Source organism: Capricornis sumatraensis, chromosome 9, assembly GCF_032405125.1.
Source record: "Capricornis sumatraensis isolate serow.1 chromosome 9, serow.2, whole genome shotgun sequence".
NCBI classification, from domain to species: Eukaryota; Metazoa; Chordata; class Mammalia; order Artiodactyla; family Bovidae; genus Capricornis; species Capricornis sumatraensis.
In genome coordinates, this window is record NC_091077.1 from 80,538,225 (window position 1) to 80,564,955 (window position 26,731).

General features: G+C 42.1%; 1 protein-coding gene across 1 annotated transcript in view; it reads left to right on the forward strand.

The window, feature by feature from the left end:
* The window catches only part of RASGRF2 (Ras protein specific guanine nucleotide releasing factor 2), a 249,152-nt gene that overhangs the window by 140,901 nt on the left and 81,520 nt on the right, over positions 1 to 26,731 (forward strand). Inside the window, exons 14-17 of the mRNA XM_068980666.1 lie at positions 141 to 389; positions 974 to 1,362; positions 8,457 to 8,582; positions 11,160 to 11,249. Of these exons, the coding sequence (XP_068836767.1) occupies positions 141 to 389; positions 974 to 1,362; positions 8,457 to 8,582; positions 11,160 to 11,249 (854 nt within the window). The remainder of the gene's footprint in view (positions 1 to 140; positions 390 to 973; positions 1,363 to 8,456; positions 8,583 to 11,159; positions 11,250 to 26,731) is intronic.

The following is a 26,731-nucleotide window of genomic DNA, read 5'->3' on the forward strand; positions in this document are numbered from 1 at the left end:
TTGTATATGTCCTAGCACATCTTTTATCAAATGCCAGGGGAAGCCTGGACATGAGTGTGTATTTACAGACCCTGAAATACTCAGGGGCTGAGGGGCAGCTGTGCTCTGGTTTTGTCCTCACGTTCCTGCCTTGTGCATAGGTCTGACGCCCGGCTTCACAAGGACGACACTGACATTTGCTTCAGTAAAACCCTCAACTCCTGCAAAGTCCCGCAGATCCGGTACGCCAGCGTGGAGCGTCTCTTGGAGAGACTGACCGACCTGCGGTTTCTTAGCATCGATTTCCTCAACACCTTTCTGCACACCTATCGGATTTTCACGACAGCAGCTGTGGTGCTGGGGAAGCTTTCTGACATATATAAGAGGCCTTTCACCTCCATCCCCGTCAGGTAGGCCTGGGATTAGCCTGAGATGAAAGTACGCCCCACCTGTTCCCTGGGTCTCTGTGCTGATGGACAGCCCACTCTGCAGGGTCCTGGCTGGCCTTTGAGCTTACCAGACCCCCCAACCCTGAATAGAAGAGGATGAGGGGAGGTCACAGTTCCCAAGGGAAGCAGTTTAAGTTTCCAAGTGGCCTTTGCCAAGATACGGCTATTGTTTGGAGCTTTTCTTTCTACTTTTCTTTTTTCTTTTTTTTTAAAGCAACTGTGCTTTTCACATTTTAATATGCAGAAGCATCACCTGCGGGCCTTGTTAAATTGCAGGCTCTGATTCAGTAAATCTGGAGTGGAGCCCAATGCCAGTGTTCCTTGTCTTTGGACACAGTTTAGTAGCAAGGGGTTAGACAAAGCCTAAAAAGTGTGTTCTTTTGGCAAGTGTATGCCATACACCCAACATTTAAATAAAGGAATCCAGCTACAGAAGTTCTATGATAGCATGGCCTTTTAATGTAGGGAGCATGTCTTGAACGACATCGGGAGACTAATTTTTCAGTTGGCCACAATCTCTTAATAGCTTTTGCTCTTACTTTTAGGTCATTGGAACTGTTTTTTGCTACCAGCCAGAACAACAGAGGTGAACACTTGGTGGAGGGCAAATCCCCACGCCTGTGTCGCAAATTCTCTTCCCCACCTCCACTGGCAGTGTCCAGGACATCCTCCCCAGTGAGGGCCAGAAAGCTGTCCTTGACTTCTCCCTTGAACTCAAGGATAGGCGCGCTGGATCTGACCACCTCCTCGGCGTCCAGCAGCCCCACCACCACCCACAGCCCAGCTGCGTCCCCACCGCCTCACACTGGTAAAGTGCCGTTGGATCTGAGCAGAGGCCTTTCTTCTCCAGAACAAAGCCCAGGATCTGTAGAGGAGTCTGTTGATAACCCCCGCGTGGATCTGTGTAACAAGCTAAAACGAAGTATTCAGAGAGGTATTATCCTGCTACCACACCCTGTGTTTGCAGACCCCACCATTCCTTCTGGAACCCTAGTTCCCTTTCTTTACAACTTTCCTACTTCTGCATAGAAAGTAGAGTGAGTGCAATGGCTAGTTAGAAAGTCCTGAAAGTCTCCAGCTCTTGTGGAAGGAGGGCAGGGTTAGCCGCCTTCTGTAGTAAAAGGCCAATTGTAGTCAGTTGTCTATGGAAGGATGGTGTCTTCTAGATGATTATCACCAGAAGATTCTTAGTGGAATTTGATTAAGGCTGGTTGGCTAAAGAGCATAGCCCAATGTTTGGCACAGAGGCAAGTTGCAGGCACCCTCATCCATGACCTTGAGCTCCAGAGCCTTCTCCTCCTCCAGTGTCCATCTTAAGCACCTGTACTGCTTCCGGCCTTTCCTTGCTTAGGATGACAACCTAGCCTGGAAGCATTAAGATGACTTCTTGAGTTTAGTTTCCAAGGCAACACTCCATATTACGACAGAGATATAGGGAAAAAATAAAGTCTGAGACAGTGTTCATTGTCCATGACACAACCAAAGCGGTTTTTAGAAATGTGAATTAGATCATCTGGTTTCCTGATTATATTCCCTAAAGACTTCCCATCATACTTAGAATAAAGTACAATCTTCTTCCCAAGGCCTTCAGATCCTATGAGATTTGGATGCTGTCTCTCTAATCCCTGCTCCTGCCATGCTTCTTCATCTTCTTGGCTACAGTCACATTGATTTCCTTTTTGTGTCTCAAAAACTCCTGGGTCATTACTGCCTCGGGACCTTTGCACTTGTTTATGCCCCTGCCTGGGCAGTCTTTCTCTGCCTGGGCAGTCTTTTCCTGCAGAAGCTCATGAGATCAGCAATCTTGTCTGTCTTGTTCACGTCTGTACTGTCAGGGCGTTGGCCAGTGCCTCACAGATTGTAAATTTTTGTTAAATGAATAAATCAAGCAAAACACTCAGGGGACTAATTAGGGGTTGCCGTGACACATCTCCATACCCTTCTCAGCTTGGGGCAGCGTAAGGGTTGGAGGAAATGAGCCTAGCCTTGTTCTTTTACAACCCAGTGTTTCTGTGATAAACAGAATTTAACAGCCAAATTAGCAAACAGCTTCTTTGTAAACTACACAGTGACTGATTTGTTTGCTGATAACATAATAAAAAATTGGGCAATAAGTCAGGCAAATTGTCCAAATTTTAAGGAGGATTACTGAGATGGAAGCATAGACTCCTGCTTTCTACCTGCTTGAAGCTTCTATGCAGTTTCAAGCTCAGATCATTTAAATCAGCTTTCTGAGTGAAGTGCTTGGTGGAATTTTAACTGGAATGGTTGTCAAGATCAAAAGTAGCACCCTTTTAAACAAGGAATTCTTTAAGTTGACATATTAGCAACTAAGGAGGATGAAAGGGGAAAGATAATTAAAAAGTCATTAGAACAACAAGCTGACGCAGAATCATGATGGATTTTTCTTGGGAATAGTGAGGCAGTGCACAGGCTGACAAGTGCATCCGGGGTTTGATCCAGACCAGTGCTTGGGAGTCTCTGTGGAGGGAGTGACTTTGGGAGGCTTAGTTCAAATCTCCTCTCTGGGTCAGAGCAGCCTGGGAAGTACTGGAACTTCCTAGAATATAGAAAGTTCTTTCTCCTCCGTTATTGGGTTGTATTAAATGAGAGAGGAGGAATCTGGATTCTTATGTCATTTTGAGTTAGGGGAGCTTTAGGAATAGCATTTCAGCGTCAGACATTGGTGGCTCCAAGACTTTGTTTGGAATGCCCCTGAGGCTGGGATCAGAACAGGGTAAGGTTGTTCAGGAGTCACTGTGACCTTCTTCTCTGCACGTTGCTGTGCTACAGGATCCACAGTGGTAAATAAGATGGTGCCCTGGCCCCTTATATGTAGTTCTCTGGAGAAGGTAAACAAACAACAGGTGGTTCAAGATGTTTAGATGGAGTGCTCAGGAAAGTGAAAAGCAGGGGAGATCATGTTTGGTTGAGCAGAACCTGCAGGTGTCATTGACATCAGCCAAGAAGAATGGACAAGTGGGCTGCACGGAAGAAACAGGCAAACTCATGGCCAAAGAGCACCTATGAGCAAAGGGCTGGTGGTAACCCCCACTGCTGAAAGCCATTTCTGAGAGCAGCAGTGGTCACAGCTTGTGAAGTGACAACTTTTGTCCAGTTTGGACACCATGTGAAGCTCTGCAGAGTAGACCCTGTTACTAATCTTCCTGCTTTCTAGTATCTAGCAACTATTTAAAACTCTCCTAAAAAGTCTCCTTTCTCTCCTCCTTCTTCTTTTTGGCCATCTTAGCCATTAAGTGTACAGATCAGTAGTGTTAAGCCTCAATATATTCACCTTATTGTACAATACACAAAACTTTTTCATCTTGCAAAACTGAAACTATATACCCACTGAACAACTCCCCATTTCTCCCTCCCCCCAGCCCTTGGCAGCCACTGTCTTGTTTTTGTTTCTATGAGTTTGATTACTTTTTGTATTGTATATAAGTAAAGCCACACAGTATTTGCCTTTTTGTGACTGGCTTTTTCATGTAGTGTAATGTCCCAGGGTTCATCTTTGTTGTAACACGTGCCAGGGTTTTCTCCTTTTTCAAAGCTGAATAGTGTTCCTTTGTATGTGTATTCCATATTTTCTTTATGCATTCTTCTCTTGATGGACTTTTGGGTTGTTTCCCTCTCTTGGCTCTTGTGAGTAATACTGCAATATACATATGTATGCAGATTCTCTTCAAGACCCTGCTTTCAGTTCTTTTGCATATATACTCAGAAGTGAGATTGCTAGATCATATGGTAATTCTGTTTCTAATTTTTTGAGGAAATTTTTGTTTTTGATAGTGCCGACACCATTTACCATTCCCATCAACAGAGTATGGGGTTCCGGTTTCTCTGTATCCTTGCCAACACTTAGTATTTTCTGTTCTTTTGATAGTGGCCTTCTAATGGGAGCGTGGTAAGAATCTTTCTCCTTTTTTGCAATTTTCTGGAGATTGCATTTTAACTTGGCTAGGGACTGATAGTATAGATAGTAACTTTTTTCTTTAAGAGAGGAATGAAAGAAAAATCTGTTCCTTTCTGCATTATATACTAAGTACGTGTTATAGTTCTAAAGGCCTCAGTCAAGTTGTCCCTTACCCATAATAATTAATTCTTAGACTTTTACTTACACATGAATTGTCCCACAGTGGTCACCAAGTTCCCTAGTTCTGGTCTTCCAGGCCGAAGCCCAGAGTGCATGTGATGGTCCAATGCCACATCATAACATCTGTTTGGCCTACTGTCTCACATAGAGGTGTGATCACTGGCAGGAATCAGTGGCTTTTCCCCAAGAGTATTGAGGTGGAAAAAGTTTAGAACTGGGGAGCCAAGATAAATGAGAAAGGACCAAATCAAGCTCCCAGGGCAAGCTGCTAACAGACTGCCAGAGGTGGGGATGTTGTGGGCACAGCTAGTGGCGCCTGGAGACCTCGTTATGTGGCAGCTCAGTTTATTTCTAACCAGGGCCCAGCAGATGGCGAGGGCCCATGGGTAAAGGCGAGGCAGAAATATTAGGATCTTTCTCACATTAGAGAAAAACCAAAGTTGAGGGCTTAATGCTTCTGTATCTCCACTGGATTTCCCCCCAACAAATGATTGCAGTTAGAGTTTCAGGGGTCAGTTTATTCACATGGCTTGTGGGGTAGAGATAGGATTTTGTGGTTCTCCAGTCAAGGTTAAATGCAAAGCTCATCTCGCTGAGGAGGTGGGGTTGTTCAGGATTGTGTCCATGCATGGCCATGGCACTTGTTAGCCCATGAAAAGCTACCTCAGCTCCAGAGATGTCCAGTCCTCTGCCCAGTGTCCAGCGTGCCGTAGTCACGACTACCCACTGACTCATCCCCCCTTATCTCTCATTTTTACTATAATTGCCTCCCAACAGCCCTTCCCTTGCATGTGTGCTAAGTCACTTCAATTGTGTCCGACTCTTTGTGACTCCATGTATTACAGCCCACCAGGCTCCTCTGTCCATGGAGTTCTCCAGGCAAGAAAACTGGAGCGGGCTGCTGTGCCCTCCTCCAGGGGATCTTCCCCACTCAGTGATCGAACCTGTGTCTCTTACATCTCCTGCATTGGCAGGCAGGTTCTTTACCACTAGCGCCACCTGGGAAGGCCCATCATCCCCTTAAATACTTTGTTTCTGGCCACTTCTTTGCATCTTGATTTCTTTTCCCTTTTGGGTAGCTGTCTTCTGATGACTTTTAATGTATTTACTTCCCATATTGTTCTTCAAAGTATTAAAGATGTAACTCAGAGTGGCACATGGTACGCTGGATTAAAAATCAAGTAGATAAAGAAACAAGCAATGAAGAAATATTGTTGAACAAACAAATACTGTGTGGTTCTCTCCAGTTCCTGGAATCATTCTGATTTTGGTTTTGAGTGTAATCAATTACATGATTCATACAGACAACTAAGAATAGACTGGTCTGCAGGCACATCTTTTCTTGCTCCTGAGACTTGAGAATAATTTATTCTGTGGATCCTCATAAAGGAAACACTGTGAATAGAAAGCTTAGAAATAATACTGAGGTCTAGGGAACTCTCGGGCATTTTTCTGAAGGGTGAAATGAAGGAATTATAGATTTAGTTTTTCCTTTTATTTTGCATTGGTATATAGGTAGTACCGATCATGAATAGTTCCAGAAAAGTCATAGATGAAACACTTTACTTCAGCATCAGCCTGACAAGATCAGTTTGTGTGTGTATGTGCACGCGCATGTGCACAATGTCTGTAGAAGCCAAGAGTGCTGCTGTCTAATCTTGAAAATTCCAGTTGGCAGAGTAAATGGAGACAATGATCTCTCTTTAATTTGAAAGATGTTTGTGTGTGCTTTGCATAATGTTGACACTTTAAACAGTTGGCAAACTTGAATAAGAAGTCTGTGCCCAGAGTTTATACATTTTCTGCTGTTCACCTCAGGATGCAACTTTCCAAACCTCGTTGCACAAGATCAGCTGCACTGTTGGGTCTGTAGTGAGGCCATGGGTCCTCTCACTGCTGTCCAGCTAGACAGTTGCAGGGGGCCCTCTTTGAAAAATGCTAGCAACCTTTGTCCGATTTTATTGTCATTGCAGTTATAATGCCAGCCTTGCCATCTTTCCTGGCAAGAGAACTTCAAATGACATGAAGGGACAAAAGAGAAACAGGAGCTTTCCCTCATTTGAGTGAGGCTCTGAGCTTGTAAGGGACGAGTAATGCAGTTGGTTTCGCCTCTACTAATTCCCAAATGTGTTCCAGGCTCACCCAGCATCCATTAGTGGTCTTCTTTTTTCCTTCCAGAAAGGCCCCACCTTCTGCTATCTTGAATTCTTCTAAAAAGCACAAATCTCAGCCCAACACAAATTCAGATTCCACCCAGTGGTGGGATATCAGCAGAGTATAACCCACAGCAGAGAAGAGAGGAGAACCATGGGGGCCTGCTCACGGTGTTTAGGTCTCTTAGTCCATCAGCATTCTCTCAGGCCCTGGCTGTGCAACACAGTCTAAGCATTGCCTCTCGACCCACATCACCAGTGTCTGTTTCTTTGTTCTTAGTTTGAAAATTGCCTGCCTGTGGGTTGAAAGTGCTCCCAATTTTAGCATTTGTTTTGAGCCCACATCTGCCCACTCGTTCTGCAGGCAAAGCTGTTTGCAGGGATTGATTGAAAGTGAACCTGCCAGAAGGAAACGCTTCTTTTCCCCGCACTGTGCCAGCGTGATTTTTCCTCTCTGGAGGTGCCTGTTTGCTTACAGTGTTACTCTGTGCTTTTCTGTTCTTTCAGTGGACTTTCCGAGCCCTGTCCAGCTCTCGCACTGGGAAGTTTTTTGGTTCGGTGTACTTGCTGACTAGATGATTTGCTCATTTGCCTCAGAGGAATGAATGGTTGAATCAGACCGAGGACACATGTTTGATATTCTGCTTGCTCTTGCAGAGCAGATGCCTTCTATTACTGAATTTTGAGGGAGTTATTTAGAAAATAATAAAACTAACAGCTAAGCACTGATTTTTTTTTTGTCTCCATCCTGCATCATTGCCAGCTTGACTGTAATTATGTCATTCAAGGAAAGAGTCTAACCATTTCCCTTCCCTGGCCCCTTTGTGTTTCAGAAGAGCTGAATTTGGGCCATATTTCTAAAGGAGTGAATCACATACAAGTGCAAAAATGGCTTTATGTGAAGTCATTAGGAATTTTGTCGAGTTTGTCGAGTGAAATCTTGAATGGAATGGTAAAAGGAGTTGAGAAAAATTCTGCTGACAGAGATAATGGAAAATTAGTGGAGGTGACGCAGTTTCTATCAGTTGATGCAAAGCCCTCGGAAAAAGAAATCAAAGAGTTGTTAGAAGTTCATGAAATTCTTTTAGTGCGTTTCCTTACAATAACACACATGAAGTTGTAGTTTTACCTGGTTAACAAGTTAGTGCAAGGGATGTGCTAATAGCTTGAATGTGACCCTGCAATGATGTTTCTTTTACTCATGGGATGTTACCTGCAGTGAAGAGACTCAAATTATCTTAAAACCTCTCAATTTTCATTGCAAAAATTTCCACTGGCCTGCTGCTTATCTGTAGCTCTAGGGCGTTAGAACTTTCTGGAAGAATGGGAAAATGTTGATCAGTGCTGTAGCCACTAACCACATGTTGTGTATCATTAGCATCCTGCCAGGAGGAGTGGCTTGATATCATGGTCAGTTCGTTTCAGTCTCTCAGTCGTGTCCGACTCTTTGCAGCCTCATGGACTGCAGCACGCCAGGCTTCCGTGTCCATCAGCAACTCCTGGATCCTACTCAAACTCATGTCCATCACTTCAGTGATGCCATCCAACTATCTCATCCTCTGTCGTCCCCTTCTCCTCCCATCTTCAATCTTTCCCAGCATCAGGATCTTTTCCGATGAGTCAGTTCTTCGATATCATGATAAAGTCCTTTAAAAATACAGACTAGTATGAAATACTTATTATCCATAAGGAACTTTTATGTTTCCATGCATGATACTAACAAGAAGCTCTTGAATTCATAACCTGGTTGTTAAAATGTGTGATGTTCCAAAGCAGCAGTCCTCGAGTCTGCGCCAGTGGACCGGGCAGGTGTGGATAGCTGCCCTGCAGCTGATGCCGCAGAACTCTCACCTTGCAGGTCGCCCTCAACTCCTCGGCACCTCCGCTACCGCCAGCCTGGAGGTGAGCACTCAGAAAGGGACTAAGAAATATGCAAGTGAGAGATGATTCTAGCTCCTGAATCTTTTGTTTACCTTACCATTTCAGTTCCCAAATATTTTTCAGTCTCAGTTATGAAAATTAATTAGAAGCAAATGTTACCATGGGAGCAAGTAGTAGAACATAAATGATTCGAGAAAATGTCACTAATATAACCAGTATTTACTTGACCACCATCATTGCATGGTATTTTGTGTGGAGTAACCTGAAACTCAGGTTAATCTCTAAGCCTGTTCTTGATTGCCAGTTGATTGAATGTCAGTGCTGGTTTTGCCAAAGTGTTCCCAGACTCTGATGACCTTACAATGAATCCCAGTGTAGTCTGTATTAAATAGGTTCATCTGAGTCACAAAACTGTGGGGTGACCTTATTAAGAACAATATTTCAGCTAAAGTAATGTCCAGTTGCCTGGGACTCCAGTCTTCATTGTTGTTAGTGGCAGAATCTGGTATATTTTCTATTATGTAAATTATAAAATATTATCCCATAATTTGTTTTAAAATATACCATTTCTAATTGAAGGGAAAACCATCAGAGCAAAAGATAGAAAACTTTTATCTCCCCATCGCTCAAATAAATATAACTCCAAATAACAGTTGTTTTTGAAATGTCTCCTTTTTTCTCAAGACAATTATTTCAAGTTGGAAGGGAAAATTATCCACTTGTGAAAGCAAATTCACCCCAAGTAACCTAAGTAAATGTAGATGTTTTCTGACTTTCATACTCCTACTTCAAGTAAGGCAGTTTAGCAGAAGACAGAGTGCATGGCTCCAAATCATCGTTTCATTTGTAGCCTCAGAAACAGTGGAAGCTGTCATTGCCATCACCTCCAAGAGAAGCTAGCCTGGGTGGACCATTGTCAGCAGAATTGCCCTGATGGATATTAGCCCTCGGGGAGTGGGACTGATTTTGGGCTCCTGATCAGTCATGGGTCACCCTGACATTTGGGTACTTCTGGAAAACCGATGTGACAAGTTAGACTTCTCTGCCTTGTTATAAGACTACTGTGGGATTGGCCAAATCTCTTTACTGTTCTTAGAGCCTTGATCAGTGGCAACTTGATGACCTTGGCAACTTCCGTGACCATTGCCATGTCAGACAGACTGCCTTGAGTTCATTATTAACCTGGAAGAGTTTGGGGTCAAACTGTATGGAAGCAAAATTTTACCAAGGCAAGAGTTATTTAAGTGCTATCCACTTGGATACTGTCATTAGAGCTCTGTTTTATGGTTTGTTTTCATATGTTTATATTCATTTAAAATTCTTTAAATTTATATAGGCATTATTCGAAAATCCTCATCCTGTTTGTGGATTAACTAAGTCCTTTGTTTCTTTCCTGATCCAACCAAATCCCAGAGATGCAGGAAGGAATGCATGGAGGGAATGCATGGAAGGAATGATATGGAGGATCCCAGTAGTGACAGCAGCCCACATTTTCTCACTGTGTAGCTGAAATTTTGCCTGTTCATCTGTCTCCTTGCCCACCTTGTTCCACAAATGTTTTCAGGCTGTAGCTGAAGGAGAGGGTAGAGTTGTTTTGTGCTTTAGTGCTTAGGCACATTAAACAGCTCTTTGCTTCCCTTTTTATTTATTTTAAGCATGACTATATGACTTTAGAAGCAAACTAATAAAGCCGCAGAATCACAGAACTATCTTCACTAAAAGCCTGAATGAAACACAGTGAGGTTGGCATCAACATTATCAAGTGCTGTGTGTAAATATCTGAGAAGTGAGAGGGGGTACAAAAAGGTGCTCAGTGGATCCTTCAATATGGGAGCCCATCCCCCTTTCTAAGGGTGATTTGAGAAGAAAATTCTATCTATAACATGTAGGATATTTAAAAAAATATTTTTTATATTGAGATAAAATTCACATATCATAAGATTCACCCTTTTAAAGTGTGCACTTCAGTGGTTTTATATATTCACAAGGCTGAGCTACCATGACCACTGTCTCAATCCAGATATTTTCATCACCCCTGCTAGTGAAATCCTGTACACATCAGTGGTCAATTCCCATTCTCATTCCCCCACACACTTGGAAACCACTAATTTACTTTTGTCTCTATGTATTTACCTATTATGGACATTTTATATAAATGGGATCATATAATACATGACTTTTTGTGACCAGCTTTCACTTAGTATGATGCTTTCAAGGTACATTCATGTTGTGGTATGTATTACTACCTCATGCCTTTTGTGGCTAAATCATATTCCCTCACATGGGAATTTTTTATTTGGTTTATCATTTTGTCATTTGGGGGAGATTTGGCTGTTTTTACTTTTTGGCTATTATGGATAATACTGCTGAGAATGTTTGTGTAAAAGTTTTTGTATAGACGTATGTTTTCATTTCTCTTGGGTCTATAACTAGAATGAACTTGTTGATATAGAATCTGGTTATTTGCCTGTTAATAAGGACAACACAGGGTATTTGACCCAACCCTTCATTCAGTGCAGGAATGAAAATGAGAATTTTCGTTATGTAATATTATGCATCTGCCTCACCATGCCGTTTCCATTCTTTTTAAATAACCAGGACAGACGGCTGACAGCTCCCACTGCTCTGTTTCGCCAGCCTCTGCTTTTGCAATTGCTACGGCTGCAGCAGGACACGGGAGTCCACCCGGTGAGTAGGGGTGAGCTGTTGAGCGCTTGGCAATTAATTGCCCGGACCTCTGGCAATTTATGGTAAATCAGTGGTCCTTGCCTGCCAGCATCTCGATAATACACTGGGCAGCTTCTTAAAATTGCAGATTCCCAGCTTCCTAGTCTAAGTCAGTGTATCTTGGTGTAAGACTGTCTTTTAAATAAACACCTACAGGTAAGTCTCATACAGATAGCCTATGCTTAACACTTTCAAGACTTCCATATCAGAAAAGGATGTGTTATTTCTCTTACGTTGTATTAGCAGAGTTCTTTAACCTTTTAAGCCAAACTGTTGAGAACACGTTTCCCTTTTAATTGATTACAGTGCTAAAAGCATATGCATGGTGGGAGGGAAGGCTTGTGGAGGGGTGGGAGAGGAGAGAGGCATCTATTGCTTTACTGGACTCATAATTCAGTTCCAGTAGCTCTGTGGTGCTGAATTGTTGTCAGTTAATTTTCAAGGTAAAGAAGTACCTAGAATAAAAAAGCACAGTATTTTAAATAGATGAAAAATTATATTTATTATCTCTGTCCTCTTTTCTCATATGCAAGAAGGACATTATGTTAAAATAAATCTGTATGTGGTTTAAACAATCCTCTTGCTGTGAGTTCCTTCACGTAAACTAACTCCATGAGTTCCGGAAGTGATGATATATTTTATTCATTAGCAATTGCTCATTAACAATGGACAAAAAAGGATATTACCAAAGCCTGTGAACCTGTATTAAACAGTTGTAACTGGTAGGTACTGTCTGGGTGAAATCTTTTCTAAACTGATGTCAGAACAGAGAGATATTCTATAATGAACACGAATTACCATGGTAATTATATATATATGTATATATATACATATATATATCCCATCTGAATGGAAAATCTTTGCACATTGGTGACATTCTACATCTTAGATATTTTACCACACACACTTCACTGGATGTGGGCAGGCAAACTGGGGATGTTCTTTGCCCCACATATTCCGTAAACCTTCCCCCCAATTCCCATCAGCATGGCACAGTACAGTCTGTAACAGTAATAATATGGATGTCTTCTCAATCCAGTCAGCTTCTGCTGTTGACTGCATGTTATAATAATGGACATTTATTTGATGAAGTAATAGGAGTCTTCTTTGCCCTTTCGGCAGAGTGAGTTATCAACTGTGATTCCTTGAGACCTTCCCCTGTCTTTTCTTCTCACGATCTAGGCCATCTTTGGAAAAGGTGAAGGACAGAGCTTCCTCACAGGTTTCTTAATTTAAATATGGTTTGTGAGGGAAGATAGCTTTTCAGTCAATTTGGAATGAACCCATCTCCCCATTAGCTGGAGGCTGGGTCAGGGAAGGTACCTTTATTCACCCGCGGCTGAAGCAGACTTCTAGTGGAGAATTGCTTTCGGACTCGGGCTTATCCATCCATGATGAGCCAGAGGTGAAGTAGCCATAAGAGCCATCCCCCTCACTGTCTGAACCCTGCTGCTGTTCTGCCGCCTGTCTTCCTGCTTCTCTCCTGCTGCTGGAAGAGCCGCAGCAAGAAAGCTCTCCTCGGTGAGCCGGCCGAGGCGGGCAGACTGCTGGCTGACCTGGATGCAGGGTAGCCTGGTTCTCCTCTCATCACAGTGCTGCTGCTGTCTCCTGTAGTATGGCCTAGAGCCTCACGATCCAATTGTTTTGTTTATTTGTTTTTTATGGAGGAGAAAGAGTGGCTATATTACTTTGCCAGGCAAAGGGGGCACACAGTAGGCTAGCACCTCAAGAACGTGATCCAGTTTTAGACATAAATGAAAGGAAAGAGGGATTTGGCAGTGTCTGTGGCCCTGCTGGGGATACAGGGGTCAGTCTCCCTGGCCCATGGTACTAAGAAAGGGGATCAGTTTTGGAATAGGGATCAGTACTTCCTGGGGGCTCAACTGCTCCATGGAGCTGGCCTCGCAGGAGAGTCCACCTGCCTGGGAGAACTTGGCAGAAGGGCCAAGTTCACAGGTCAAGAGAGCAGGTGGACATGGAGCAGAAAGAAAGGAAGTACTGAGAAGATGATCTGGACTTCTTGGCTGGTCAGGGAGAGCCTGGTGCTGTCCAAAGAAGTTCTAGACCCAGAAGGACAAATGTCCGAAGGGAAGGAGTGCTAGATAACGGTTAGAATCCGATATCAGACTTTTCATCCCCTCTCTGAATCAGGAATTACTGACCCACATGTGCCCCCAGAACGTGGAGGGCTGCCAAAGTGAGCAGGAGAGAAGGTTGCAGAGACCTCATGCTCACGTCTGTCTTTCCTGGTCTCTCTGCTTGTTTGACTGCAACATAAGCCCAGCTGGTGGTTGTGGCTGATAGCCTGATACAAGGTGCTGCCTGGCCAAGCCATGCAGTCTGCAGAGTGGGCTTCCATATTTCAGGCTCCTCTTCAGGTTCCCTCCCACTTTAATCCTCTCCCATCTATCTCTGCGTCCCCCACCTCTACCTTCATCAAAATACACAGCAGTCTGGGAACTCTGGGTTAGAACCATCAATTAGTGGTTATGCTTTCAAATATTCACTCCAGACATTTGCATGAGAGCCTTTTCTCATTAATATTTGCTTAGAAGGTAACTTTACTACATGAGAATGAATTTTAATTTAGCAAGAGGATGAACAAAAAATTTCTTCACAAAAAGGCCAAACAAGATGTACATGCCTAGCTGTAAAGGCAGAGAAAGCTAATTTTTATCTATGGCAGGTGGCCTGGGATCTGCTCAGGATTGCCAGTCCTGCCCATTGGGTCCAAGCCTACCTGATTTCTACACACACTGGAAAAGCCTAGATTTTTCCCTCTGGTTTTTTTTTTTAGGACCTAGAGCCTGTCCTTTCCAATGATGGGTTTCTTTTCCTGCCACGCCATGCCCTCTTTCCTCGTAGACCAACAGGAGTCCCTCTGGTGGAGAGGAAGAAAAGACTGACCAGTTGACATGGTTGTAACACAGCTAATTCTTGTTGACTTCGCATTATGAAGATTTCACAGCTTATTTTAGTGCTTGCCTTCCAAATGGCAGCCAAGTTACATTAGGCCCATTATGAATGGATCCAGGGTTTGTGGGGTATAACACACAATTTGCCTAAAGCAAAAGCGTATCAAATTACAAGTACAAACCTTCAGAGCCCTGGAAGAGGCCCAGACACATCAAGAGGCCCTCTGGCTTAAGCTTCATTGGCTTCCTGGTAAATCTGCTTATGAGTTCAGTCCTGATCATTCCTGGAATGAGAGCAGCTTTAGGAAATTCTGATCATCTGGAGGAGCAGGTGAGGGTGGAGATGGCAGTGGGACCAATGATCATCAATCAGTCAAATAAGTCCTCTTTTGGTGGCGGGGTTTTAACTCTATGCAACACTGAGACAAAAAAAATCAGTGAGTCTTATGAGCCACCACACTGGTTGAAATGTAGTTTCAAGCATCTGCTCAAATTGAGGAGCTCTGCATTAAAGTCAGATTAAAATGTGTGCCTTTCAGATGGCTGCTGATACAGGGAATCTGCAGGTGCAGTTTGGATATAGTTATGATTTGAATAGAAATGCAAATCCATTGAATACACATATCAGAGCATATCATGGTGCTTGCTATACACCTGAAGCTCTGGGATTAATGATAGAGTTTATGAAATGATCTAAAATGAAATATGAAAGTGTGAGGTGGGTTATTTTTATGAGAGTAGAAATAATGGCAGCGGAGGTACTACAAGCAACTCTTGATTATCTGGGAGAAGATTGTAGGTTTTGCCATTCTGTGCAAGTTGAACTAAATTAACAAAGTAGAGGAATGGTTGACTGCATTTATAGGAAAATTAATGGCACAGTTACAATTGCTTGGGGGAATAGTGAGTTCTTTATTCGTGGTGACTTGGTAATTGTAAAATAGATAATTCATAATCTGTTTTACGCCCTGTCAAACCACTCAGGTTTGTGTAGCCAGTAGTAGATCTGAGCTTGGTGTGAATTGGTCTTGGACCTGCTATTTGTTTTTTATTGGAGTATAATTGATTTACAATGTTGTGTTACTGTCTGTTGTATAGTGAAGTGAATCAGATATGTGTGTGTGTGTGTGTCTGTGTGCACATCCCCTCCCTCTTGAACCTCCGTCCCACTCGCATCCCTATCCCGCCCCTCCAGGTTACTGCAGAGCACTGAGCTGAGCTCCCTGCGCTATACAGCAGCTTCCCATTAAGCGTCTGTTTTGCACATGGCAGTGCTTATTTGTCAGTGCCACTCTCCCAATTCTGGACCCACTTTTTAAAATACCGATAACTGGTCCCATCTCCACAGATTCTGACTTGACTGGTCTGGGTGCATCCTGGGCATCAGGATTTTTAAAGTTCCCCAGGTGATATTTGGCGCTAGGTGGAGCCAAGATGGAGAACCACTAAACTAGCTGGAGAAAGTATATTTATTCCCTCTCTGGTTGTAGCATGCCTACTGAAAGTATCCTAGTCTGAGACATATTTTCTGTTTTTTTCCAGCATAATATAAAATCCATTTTTTAAAATGTCTTAATACAGATAGTTGAAGTTTGGAAGACAGCCTGTATCTGATTTATATTTTTTAATGAAAACGCTATTATCACTATTATTAGTGAAAAACAAAGAGCTTTGGCAAACCAGATGTAATTGAAAATGACTCCAAGTCTTATTTTAAATTATTTGTTCTTAAGTTTCATGTGTATAACATTGTATAATACTTCAACTTCTGTATTCACTACTGTGTGCTCACCACAGAAAGTTTCCATCCATCACTATGCAGCTGACCCCCTTTAACCATTGCACCATCCCCAACGTCCCTTTCCCCTTGATAACCATTACTCTGTATCTATGCTCATTTTTGTTTGGTTTAGTTATTTTATTTTTTATATTCCTCATATGAGTAAAACCATATGACATTTGTCTTTTTCCATCTGACTTATTTCACTTAGCATAATACCCTCAAGGTCTATCCATGCTGTTTCATCTTTTTTTTTTTATGGCTGAATAGTATTGTGTTGTACACATATACTGCATCACTATCCATTCATCCATTGATGAGCACTTAGGTTGTGTCCCTATCTTGGCTATTACAAATAATGCTACACTGAATATAGGGGTGCATATGTCTTTTTGAATTAGTATCTTCGTTTTCTTTGGATAAATACTCAGAAATGGAATAAGTGGCTTATATGGTGATTCTAGTCTTCATTTTTTGAGGAATCTCCATACAGCTTTCCATAGTAGCTGTGCCAATTTACATTCCCACCACGAGTGTTTGTGTTCCCTTTCTCATCATTCTTACCAACACTTGTTATTTCCTGTCTTTTTGATCATAGTAATTTTAACAAATGTGAGGTGATATGCCACTGTGATTTTGATTAGCATTTCCCTAATGATTAGTGATGTTGAACATTATTTCATGTGCCTACTGGCCACTGTATGTCTTTGGAAAAATGTCTGCTTAGATCCTCTGCCCACTTTTTAATAGAGGTGTTTGTTTAATTGTTGTTGAGTTGTGTGAGTTTAAAAAAATTTTTTTTTCCTCTAATTTTCAGCTCTGCTTCTATCATAGATCCTTTTGTTTATTTTCTTTGACTGCACTGTCCAGCTTGTGGGATCTTGGGTTTCCCAACCCGGGATCAAACCCAGGCCCCCAGCAGGAAAAATGTGGAGTCCTAACCACTGGATCACCAGGGAATTCCCTGCATGAGTTTCTTTATATATATATTGAATATTAAACCTTTATTGCATATGAAAGTGAAAGTAAAGTGAAGTCGCTCAGTCATGTCTGACTTTTTGCGACCCCATGGACTGTAGCCCACCAGGCTCCTCCATCCATGGGATTCTCCAGGCAAGAATACTGGAGTGGGTTGCCATTTCCTTCTCTATTATTGCATATATGATTTGCAAATATCTTCTCCCATTCAGTAGGTTGTTTTTCTTGTTTTGCTGATGGTTTCCTTTGATGTGCAGTTTTTTAGCTTGATGTAGTTTTTGTTTATTTTTGCTTTTGTTTCCTTTACCTCAGGAGACATATCCAGAAAGATATTGCTAAGACCAATGTTAAAGAGTGTACTGCATATGTTTTTTTCTAGGGGGTCTGTGATTTTAAGTCTTATATTCAAGTCTTTAATCCATTTTGAGTTGATTTTTGTGTATGGAGTAGAAGAGTGGTCTAGTTTCATTGTTTTGCATATGGCTGTCCAGCTTTCCCAATACCACTTAAGGAAGAGACTGCCTTTTCTCCCATTGTATGTTCTTTGCTTCTTTGTCATAAATTAATTGTCCATATATATATAGGTTTATCCTGGACTCTCAATTCTGTGTCATTAATCTGTGTCTATTTTTCTGCCAATGTCATGCTGTTTTGATTACTATCAGTTCAGTTCAGTTCAGTCGCTCAGTCGTGTCCGACTCTTTGTGACCCCATGAATTGCAGCACGCCAGGCCTCCCTGTCCATCACCAACTCCCGGAGTTCACTCAGACTCACGTTCATCGAGTCAGTGATGCCATCCAGCCATCTCATCCTCTGTTGTCCCCTTCTCCTCCTTCCCCCAATCCCTCCCAGCATCAAAGTCTTTTCCAATGAGTCAACTCTTCGCATGAGGTGGCCAAAGTACTGGAGTTTCAGCTTTAGCATCATTCTTTCCAAAGAACACCCAGGGTTGATCTCCTTCAGAATGGACTGGTTGGATCTCCTTGCAGTCCAAGGGACTCTCAAGAGTCTTCTCCATCACCACAGTTCAAAAGCATCAATTCTTCAGCACTCAGCCTTCTTCACAGTCCAACTCTCACATCCATACATGACTACTGGAAAAACCATAGCCTTGACTAGACGGACCTTAGTCGGCAAAGTAATGTCTCTGCTTTTGAATATACTATCTAGGTTGGTAATAACTTTGCTTCCAAGGAGTAAGCATCTTTTAATTTCATGGCTGCAGTCACCATCTGCAGTGATTTTGGAGCCCCCCAAAATAAAGTCTGACACTGTTTCCACTGTTTCCCCATCTATTTCCCATGAAGTGATGGGACCAGATGCCATGATCTTCATTTTCTGAATGTCGAACTTTAAGCCCACTTTTACAGATACACTTCACTTTACTACATTTTGCTTTATTGTGCTTCACAAATTCTATACTTTTTACAAGTTGAAGATTTTTGGCAGCCATGTGTCAAGAAGGTCTATCAGTGCCATCTTTCCAATAACATTTGCTCACTTCATGCCTCTGTGTCATGTTTTGGTAATCCTTGCAATATTTTAAACTCTTTATCATTATATTTGTTATGGTGATCTATGATCAGTAACTTTTGATGTTACTATTTAATTTGGGGGTGGTCCATGAACTATACCAATATAAAGATGGTGAACTTTATCAATAAATGCTTGTATTCTGGCTGCTCTATACCTGCCATTCCTGTCTCTCTCACTTTCCTCAGGCCTCCCTGTTCTCTGAGATACAAGAGTATTGACATTAGGCCAATTAATAATCCTGCAGTGGCCTCTTAAGTGTTCAGGTGAAAGGAAGAGTCACACGTCTCTTGCTTTAAATCAAAAGCTAGAAATTATTAAATTTATTAAGAAAGACATGTCAAAAACCAAGATATGCTGAAAGCTAGGCCTCTTGCACCAGTTAACCAACTTGCGAATGCAAAGGAAAAGTTCTTAAAGGAAATTAAAAGTGCTACTCCAGTGAACACATGAATAATAAGAAAGCAAAACAACCTTATTGCTGATATGGAGAAAGTTTTAGCAGTCTGGATAGAAGATCAAACCAGCTGCTGCTGCTAAGTCACTTCAGTAGTGTCTGACTCTGTGTGACCCCATGGACAGCAGCATCCCAGGCTCCTCTGTCCACAGGATTCTCTAGGCAAGAATACTGGAGTTGGTTGCCATGCCCTCCCCTAGGGAATTGTCCTGACTCAGGAATTAAACCTGCCTCTTTTGTGTCTCCTGCATTGGCAGGTAGATTCTTTACGACTAGCACCACCTGGGAAGCCCCAAACCAGCTGCAACATTCCCAAAGCCTAATCTAGAACAAGGCCCTAACTCTCTTCAGTTCTTTGAAGAGTGAGAGAGGTGAGGAAGCTGTAGAAGAAAAATTTGAAGCTAGCAAATGTTGGTTCATGCAGTTGAAAAAAAAGAAATTGACTCCATAACATAAAAGTGCAAGGTGAAGCAGCAAGTGCTGATAATAGAAGCCACAGCAAGTTACCCAGAAGACCTAGCTAAGATCATTAATGAAGGTGGAAACCCTGAACAACAGATTTTCAGTGCAAGTGAAACAGCCTTCTATTAGAAGATGATGCCATCTAGGATTTTCACAGCCATAGAGGAGAAGTTAGTGCCTGGCTTCAAAGCTTCCAAGGACAAGCTGACTCTCGTTAGGCACCAGTGCAGCTGGTGACTTGAAGTTGTAGCCAGTGCTCATGTACCATTCCGAAAATCCTAGGGCTCTTAAGAATTATGCTATATCTACTCTGCCTGTGATCTGTAAATGGAACAACAGAGCCTGGATGACAGCACATATATTTATACCATGATTTACTGAATATTTTAAGCCCATTGCTTAGAAAAAAAAGATTCATCTCTAAATAATGCTGCTCATTGATAATGTACCTGGTCACTCAAAAGCTCTGATGAAGACCTACAACGAGGTTCCTGTTGTCTTCATGCCTGCTAACACAACATCCATTCTGCAGCCTGTAGAGGAAGGAGTCATTTTGACTTTCAAGTCATATTATTTAAGAATTACATTTTGTGAGGCTATAGCTGCCATACATAGTGATTCTTCTGATGGATCTGGGAAGGGTAAGTTGAAAACTTTCTGTAAAGTGTTCACTTTTCTAGATGTGATTAAGAACATTCATGAGTCATGGGCAAAGCTCAAGATTATCAGGAATTTGGAAGAAGTTGATTCTAACCTTCATGGATGACTGTGAGGGATTCAAGACTTCAGTGGAGGAAGTCCCTGCAGATGTGGTTGGAAGTAGCAAGAGAACTAGAATTGGAAGTGGAGTCTGAAGATGTGACTGACTTGGCTGCAATCTCATGATAAAACTTGAACAGATGAGGAGATACTGGTTATAGAGGAGCAAAGAAAGTGTTTCCTGAGATAGAATCTACACTTTTTGAAGATGACTTGCACTTTTTGTTGAATGTCTTGACAACAAAGGATTTAGAATATGACATAAATTTAGTTGATGAAGCAGCAGCAGGGTTTGAGAGAACCGACTCCAGTTTTGAAAGAAGCTCTGCTAGGAGTAAAATGCTATCAAACAGCATTGCATTCTACAGAGAAATCGTTGGTGAAAGGAAGAGCCAGTTGATGTGGCAAACCTCATGTTTGTCTTATTTTTTTAAATTGCCACAGCCTTCAGCAACTGGTCAGTCAGCAGCTATCAACACTGAGGCAAGACCCTTCACCAGCAAAAGAATTATCAATTGCTGAGGGCTCAGATGTTGGTTAACACTTTTTAGCAATAAAGTATTTTCAATTAAGGTATGTACATTATTTTTTTAGACCTAATGCACATTTAATAGACTATAGTATAATGTCAATGTAACTTTTGTATTCACTGGGAAACCGAAAAGATTGCATGACTTACTTTATTGCAATATCCAATTTTTTGCCATGGTCTGAAACTGAACCTGCAATATCTCCAAGGTATACCTGAAGTATAATTTTTTTATTTGTTTATTTTGGGGTGTGTTTAGTCTTCATTGCTGCGCATGGGCTTTCTCTAGTTGCGATGAGCAAGGGCTTCTCATTGCAGTGGCTTCTCTCATTGCAGACCACAAGCTCTAGGTATATGGTCTCCAGTAGCTGTAATGGTTTTAGTTGTCCCAAGGCATGTGGGATCTTCCTGGACCAGGGATGGAAGCCGTGTCCCCTGTATTGGCAGGTGAATTCCTAACCACTGGACCACCAGGGAAGTCCTGAAATATAATTTGAAATCAGAGTGTGTGATACCTCCAGATTTGTTCTTTTTTCTCAGGATTGCTTTGGTTTTGGGGTCTTTTGTGGTTTTGTATAAGGGTTCCTAGGTGATGCTCGTGGTAAAGAACCCACCTGCCAATGGAGGAGACATAAGAGATGTAGGTTTGATCCCTGTCTCAGAAAGATGCCCTGAAGGAGGAAATGGCAACCCACTCCAGTATCTTTGCCTGGAGAATCCCATGGACAGAGGAGCCTAGTGGGCTTCAGTCCATGGAGTCCCAAAGATAAGACTAAAGCAACGCAGCATGCACAGCACGCACGTGGTTCTGTACAAATTTTGAGATTTTCATCCTGTTTTGTGAAAAAGCGTGTTCAGATTTTGATAGGAATTGCATGGAATCATAGATTGCTTTAGGTAATATGGACATTTTAACAATGTTAAACCATAAGACATTATTGAATTTGAAGGAGACACAAAGAAATGGAAAGATATTCTGTGCTCATGGATTCCAGTCTTATTTTTAGACGCATGCACACAGAGACTGGAATTAAAATTTTGTAACTGAGAAGTTACATCTGTGTTAAACTTTTTTATTTGTTATTGAAGTATAGTTGGTTTACAATGCTGTGCTAGTTTCTAGTGTATAGCAATGTGAATATACATATTCTTTTTCATTATAGGCAAGATATTGAATATAGTCCCTTGTGCTGTATAGTAGGACCTTGCTGTTTATTTTATACATAGTAATTCATGTCTGCTAATCCCAGACTCCTAATTTATTCCTGTTAACTAGTATGAGCCTGCAGAACAGCTAGGGATGCTCATGTCAGGAGGCCATAGAGTTCTCTTCCTGGCAGGATGCCCGCAGCAAGTCAGATCACATGGAGCGCCTCCTCTGCCCATCATGTGTTTTTGATAAGCCTTTCAAGCAGACCCAGATCCTTGTTCCAGCTGGCCTGAGCACCCTCTTTCCTGACCATGTTGTGTTGCCAAATTCTCCTTCTTTGTGCTGCCCTTTCCTGAACTCTGCGAAGATCATTCTCCTCTCTGACTGTCTCTCCGCAGCCAAGATACAATGCAGTTGATTATGCCTTTTCACTTTTCGATGTGCTTACATTGCTTAATTGCTGCTTGACTGCAGTACAGTTTCATCTACTTCGGGGCCAGGCAGGTAACCGAAAGACGGGGTTGAAGATCTGATACCATGTGAAAAAGGGGCAGCTACTGCTCAGCTCATTCTGATTTTGGCCAAAATAGATTGGGGCTGTCACATCTGTTTTCTTTCATTCTTTTCTTTTTTAAGGAAAACCCAGAAATCTGGATGTTTATATGAAAAATCCTATTTGTAAGTGGGAAGTGAATTCATACTCTTTAAAAACTACTATCCAGGCCAAGCAGAATCCTTCTGTGGACCACGTATGGCTGTGAGCCGCCAGTATGTGACCTCAGATGTACTGTAATCATTTACAGCCGGAGTTGTGGGTTGATCCAAATAAGAGCTCCTGAGACATACCTGAATAGTATCAATGGACTCCCGAACCTCCCCAGTCCTCCTTCCCTAAAACTATTTCTTATTTCTTTGGTCGGGCTATTTTATAGGAAGTCCATCTCTTCTTGTCCACTGTGGCTTGACGACTTTTGCTTCCACAGCGTAATATTATCTCATTGTCACCCTTTCACCACGGAGGGGATTCGGGGGTTGTCTTTCTTATTTTATAGTTTTGAAGTAAGTGTGAGACTCGAGAGTGATGGAGGGCTTGGCTCACGTTCTCACGGTGCCTGAGAATGAGGCTCAGATCTGTTCCTTCCACACTGCTGCCCTATTACTGCCTCTGATTTCACATTTACTTCAAAAGAACAAGATCTTGGGAAACTTGAGTGACGCAATATTCTTGATCCTGTCTTCGTCTGCAGCATACCCATTTCTTTCCATCTTCTTTCCACTTCTGTGTCCACCTGGCATTCACCTGACAGATACAGCAGCATGATAACTCCAGAGAGATAAGCATGGATAAAATTAGTCATCTGTGGGTAGAGTCTTACTTGGCTAGCAACATTGAGGGACCTGTGATTTCTTTCAAGGGATTGCAGAAACCGAGTCTTGATACAATGATATAACCTGGTCAGATGAGGTATTCATCTTGGTATTGAGAATTGGATTAAATTTGCAGTAAGATACTGATTGGGCTTCCCAAGTATCTCAGTGGTAAAGAATCCACCTGCAACTCAGGAGATGAGGTTTCAATCCCTGGGTCAGGAAGATCCCCTGGAGAAGGAAATGGCAACCCACACCAGTATTCTTGCCTGGGAAATCTCATGAACAGAGGAACCTGGTGGGCTATAGTCCATGGAGTTGCAAACAGTTGAGTCAGACATGACTTCTTGAGTAAACAACAAGATATTAATTACCATGAATTATTCAATACATTAATGTTACATGTGTACCCCACTGTCTGTTTTTTCTTTTCAAGATTTGTGAGAACACGCAGCTCTGAATTGTTTAGTTGTTTAGTGAGTGAACTTATAAGAAATGCACAGAATGTAGGCTTTTGCCAATATTGTTTGTCTTACTGGCATTTATGTGGCTTGTGGCTTCACAAGTGCTAGGAAGACCTGAAGAGGCAACTTCAGTTCAGTTCAGTTCAGTTCAGTTCAGTCACTCAGTCGTGTCCAACTCTTTGCGACCCCATGAATCGCAGCACGCCAGGCCTCCCTGTCCATCACCAACTCCCGGAGTTCACTCAGATTCACGTCCATCGAGTCAGTGATGCCATCTAGCCATTTCATCCTCTGTCGTCCCCTTCTCCTCCTGCCCCCAATCCCTCCCAGCATCAAAGTCTTTTCCAATGAGTCAACTCTTTGCATGAGGTGGCCAAAGTACTGGAGTTTCAGCTTTAGCATCATTCCTTCCAAAGAAATCCCAGGGTTGATCTCCTTCAGAATGCACTGGTTGGATCTCCTTGCAGTCCAAGGGACTCTCAAGAGTCTTCTCCAACACCACAGTTCAAAAGCATCAATTCTTTGGTGCTCAGCCTTCTTCACAGTCCAACTCTCACATCCATACATGACTACTGGAAAAACCATAGCCTTGACTAGACGGAGCTTAGTCGGCAAAGTAATATCTCTGCTTTTGAATATGCTGTCTAGGTTGGTCATAACTTTTCTTCCAAGGAGTAAGCATCTTTTAATTTCATGGCTGCAGTCACCACCTGCAGTGATTTTGGAGCCCCCCAAAATAAAGTCTGACACTGTTTCCACTGTTTCCCCATCTATTTCCCATGGAGTGATGGGACCGGATGCCATGATCTTCACTTTCTGAATGTTGAGCTTTAAGCCAACTTTTTCACTCTCCTCTTTCACTTTCATCAAGAGGCTTTTTAGTTCCTGTTCACTTTCTGCCATGAGGGTGGTGTCATCTGCATATCTGAGGTTATTGATATTTCTCCCGGCAATCTTGATTCCAGCTTGTAATTAACCTGTTTTATCTTGTGAATACATCATAATTGTGGATAATTTTTATAGAAGATCTCTCAAAGTTCCACCCACATCTTCCACACCTCTGTCCTTTGCTGCCCTGTTGGGCATTTCTGTATGCAAATCGAGTGGAATGTATGTATTGTCAATATTAGGATCACAACAACAATCAAATTACGTAATTCATAGGATATACTATATACCAAGCACTGTCCTAAGCTTTACGTATGTTAACTGGTATGTGAAGTAGTTACTATTATTATACTACTTTTCCAGTAGAGGAAATTAAGATACAGAGAGTTAAGTAAGTTACCTGAGGTCACGTAGGTAGTAGGTGGCAGATTTGGATCCTATCATCTGGCTAATGAAAAGAGGACCCACAGTTCCATTACCAATCCCCCCCATGTTGTTTGGAGAAGGATTTCTGGTGGGTGGTCTGGTGGTTTTAAAAATACGTCCACAAATTCATACTCCTTCAAAAAACAAAGCTTAATTTCTCTTTATTTTTGTGGGAACAGGACTTTGTAACTTGTTTCTAGCAAATAAAATTAAGCAGAAATAATTGTGTGACTCGGAGCCTAGGTCATCAGAAGGCATAATGGCCTCTGTCTTAATCAGTCTCTTGGATCACTTGTTTTGGGGGAAACAAGCTTCCATATCATGAGGACTGGACAGTGAAACCAATAGGAAACTAGAAAGTAGGTTCCCTGCCCAGAGCCTCGTGCATGAGCTTGGATGTGAAGCCTCCAGCCCCAGCTGACTGAGACTTTGGATGACTGCAACCCTGGCGGACATCTGGTGCGCAACCTCCTGAGATACCCTGAGCCTAAGCCACTTCCAAAATCTCATTCTAACGATACTGTATAATAATAAATGTTTGCTATTTTCAGTCCATAAATTTTAGGGTGTTTTGTTGTGTAGCAATAGATAGCCACTACAGGTGGTATTTTGGTAGCCAGTAAACCTTAGCAAAAATATTCATAATCCAATTGAGTTTAGGGAGAATATTTTCATATTAGAAAGAGAAGCATGCCTGGGCCATTCCTGTAGGACAGAAAACCCTGCACCTATTCCCTAAAAATATTTTGAAATGGAGAGAATATATCTAGAATTAACATGTAGCTCAAATCTACTCTGTATTTCATGGTCTCTAAACAGTCTTTCTCTACTCCCCTCACCTCTAGTGCTCTGAATTGAACAGACTGATTTTTCTGTTTGAGAGCAGTTTGATTTGAACACAACTGTTGCTTAGCAATAGGAAGGAACTTAATGGCTCTACTGTCTTCTGCAAACTGAGAGGAGCCTCCCTGTGTAGCTATTGTCTGTCTGGAATGCCGAATGTAAAACTGTAATTATCATTTTAAGATGAAATTGAAGCTGGCCTGTGTGACACATTATACTTACCTTAGCATCTCAGCTACCAAGGGGGTTGGAATTTAAGGCCCTTATGCAGAGAAGATGGTCTCTTGGAACTATGGGGCATTTAGAAGTCTAAGACAAAGCTCTAAAGAAGCTAGTGAATTCCTTATTGGTAGGTGGTTTGTATTCTCTAAACACTGACTTTGTGGTTCTGGGAATGAAAACTTGGCTCTTGAAGTGTTGTGACTAGAAACTGGGCCAGTGACATTAGGGGAGGGGCTAGAGTGGCATAGGGATTCCAGAGAAATTTGGGAGAGTAAGAGGGGGTGGGAAGTTTAGCTGCCACTGACCTTACTACCTACCCGGCTCTGTTGGAAAGACTCCTAGAAATAGCTGCTTTGGGTTTTTAAGGTCTAAGTCCAATCGTTCATCAGAGAGGTTGGTATGGAAATTCAGAAGTCTCTGCTGGGATTAAAAACATTATTCTTTTCCACTCTTTGGATTAAAAGATGAACAAGTTTATTTGATTTTGTTTAGTCTTCAATTAGTTATATCAGTCTTTCCATGTGCACACGATGCCATACCAGGTATTGTGGAAAGGTAAAAATGAAATAACAGGCATTGTCTCTGCTCTCTAAGAACTGATAAATCCAGTGAAGAGATTAGATGAAGAGGCATACAGTAAATTTCAAATGATCAAGATGTAAACTCTA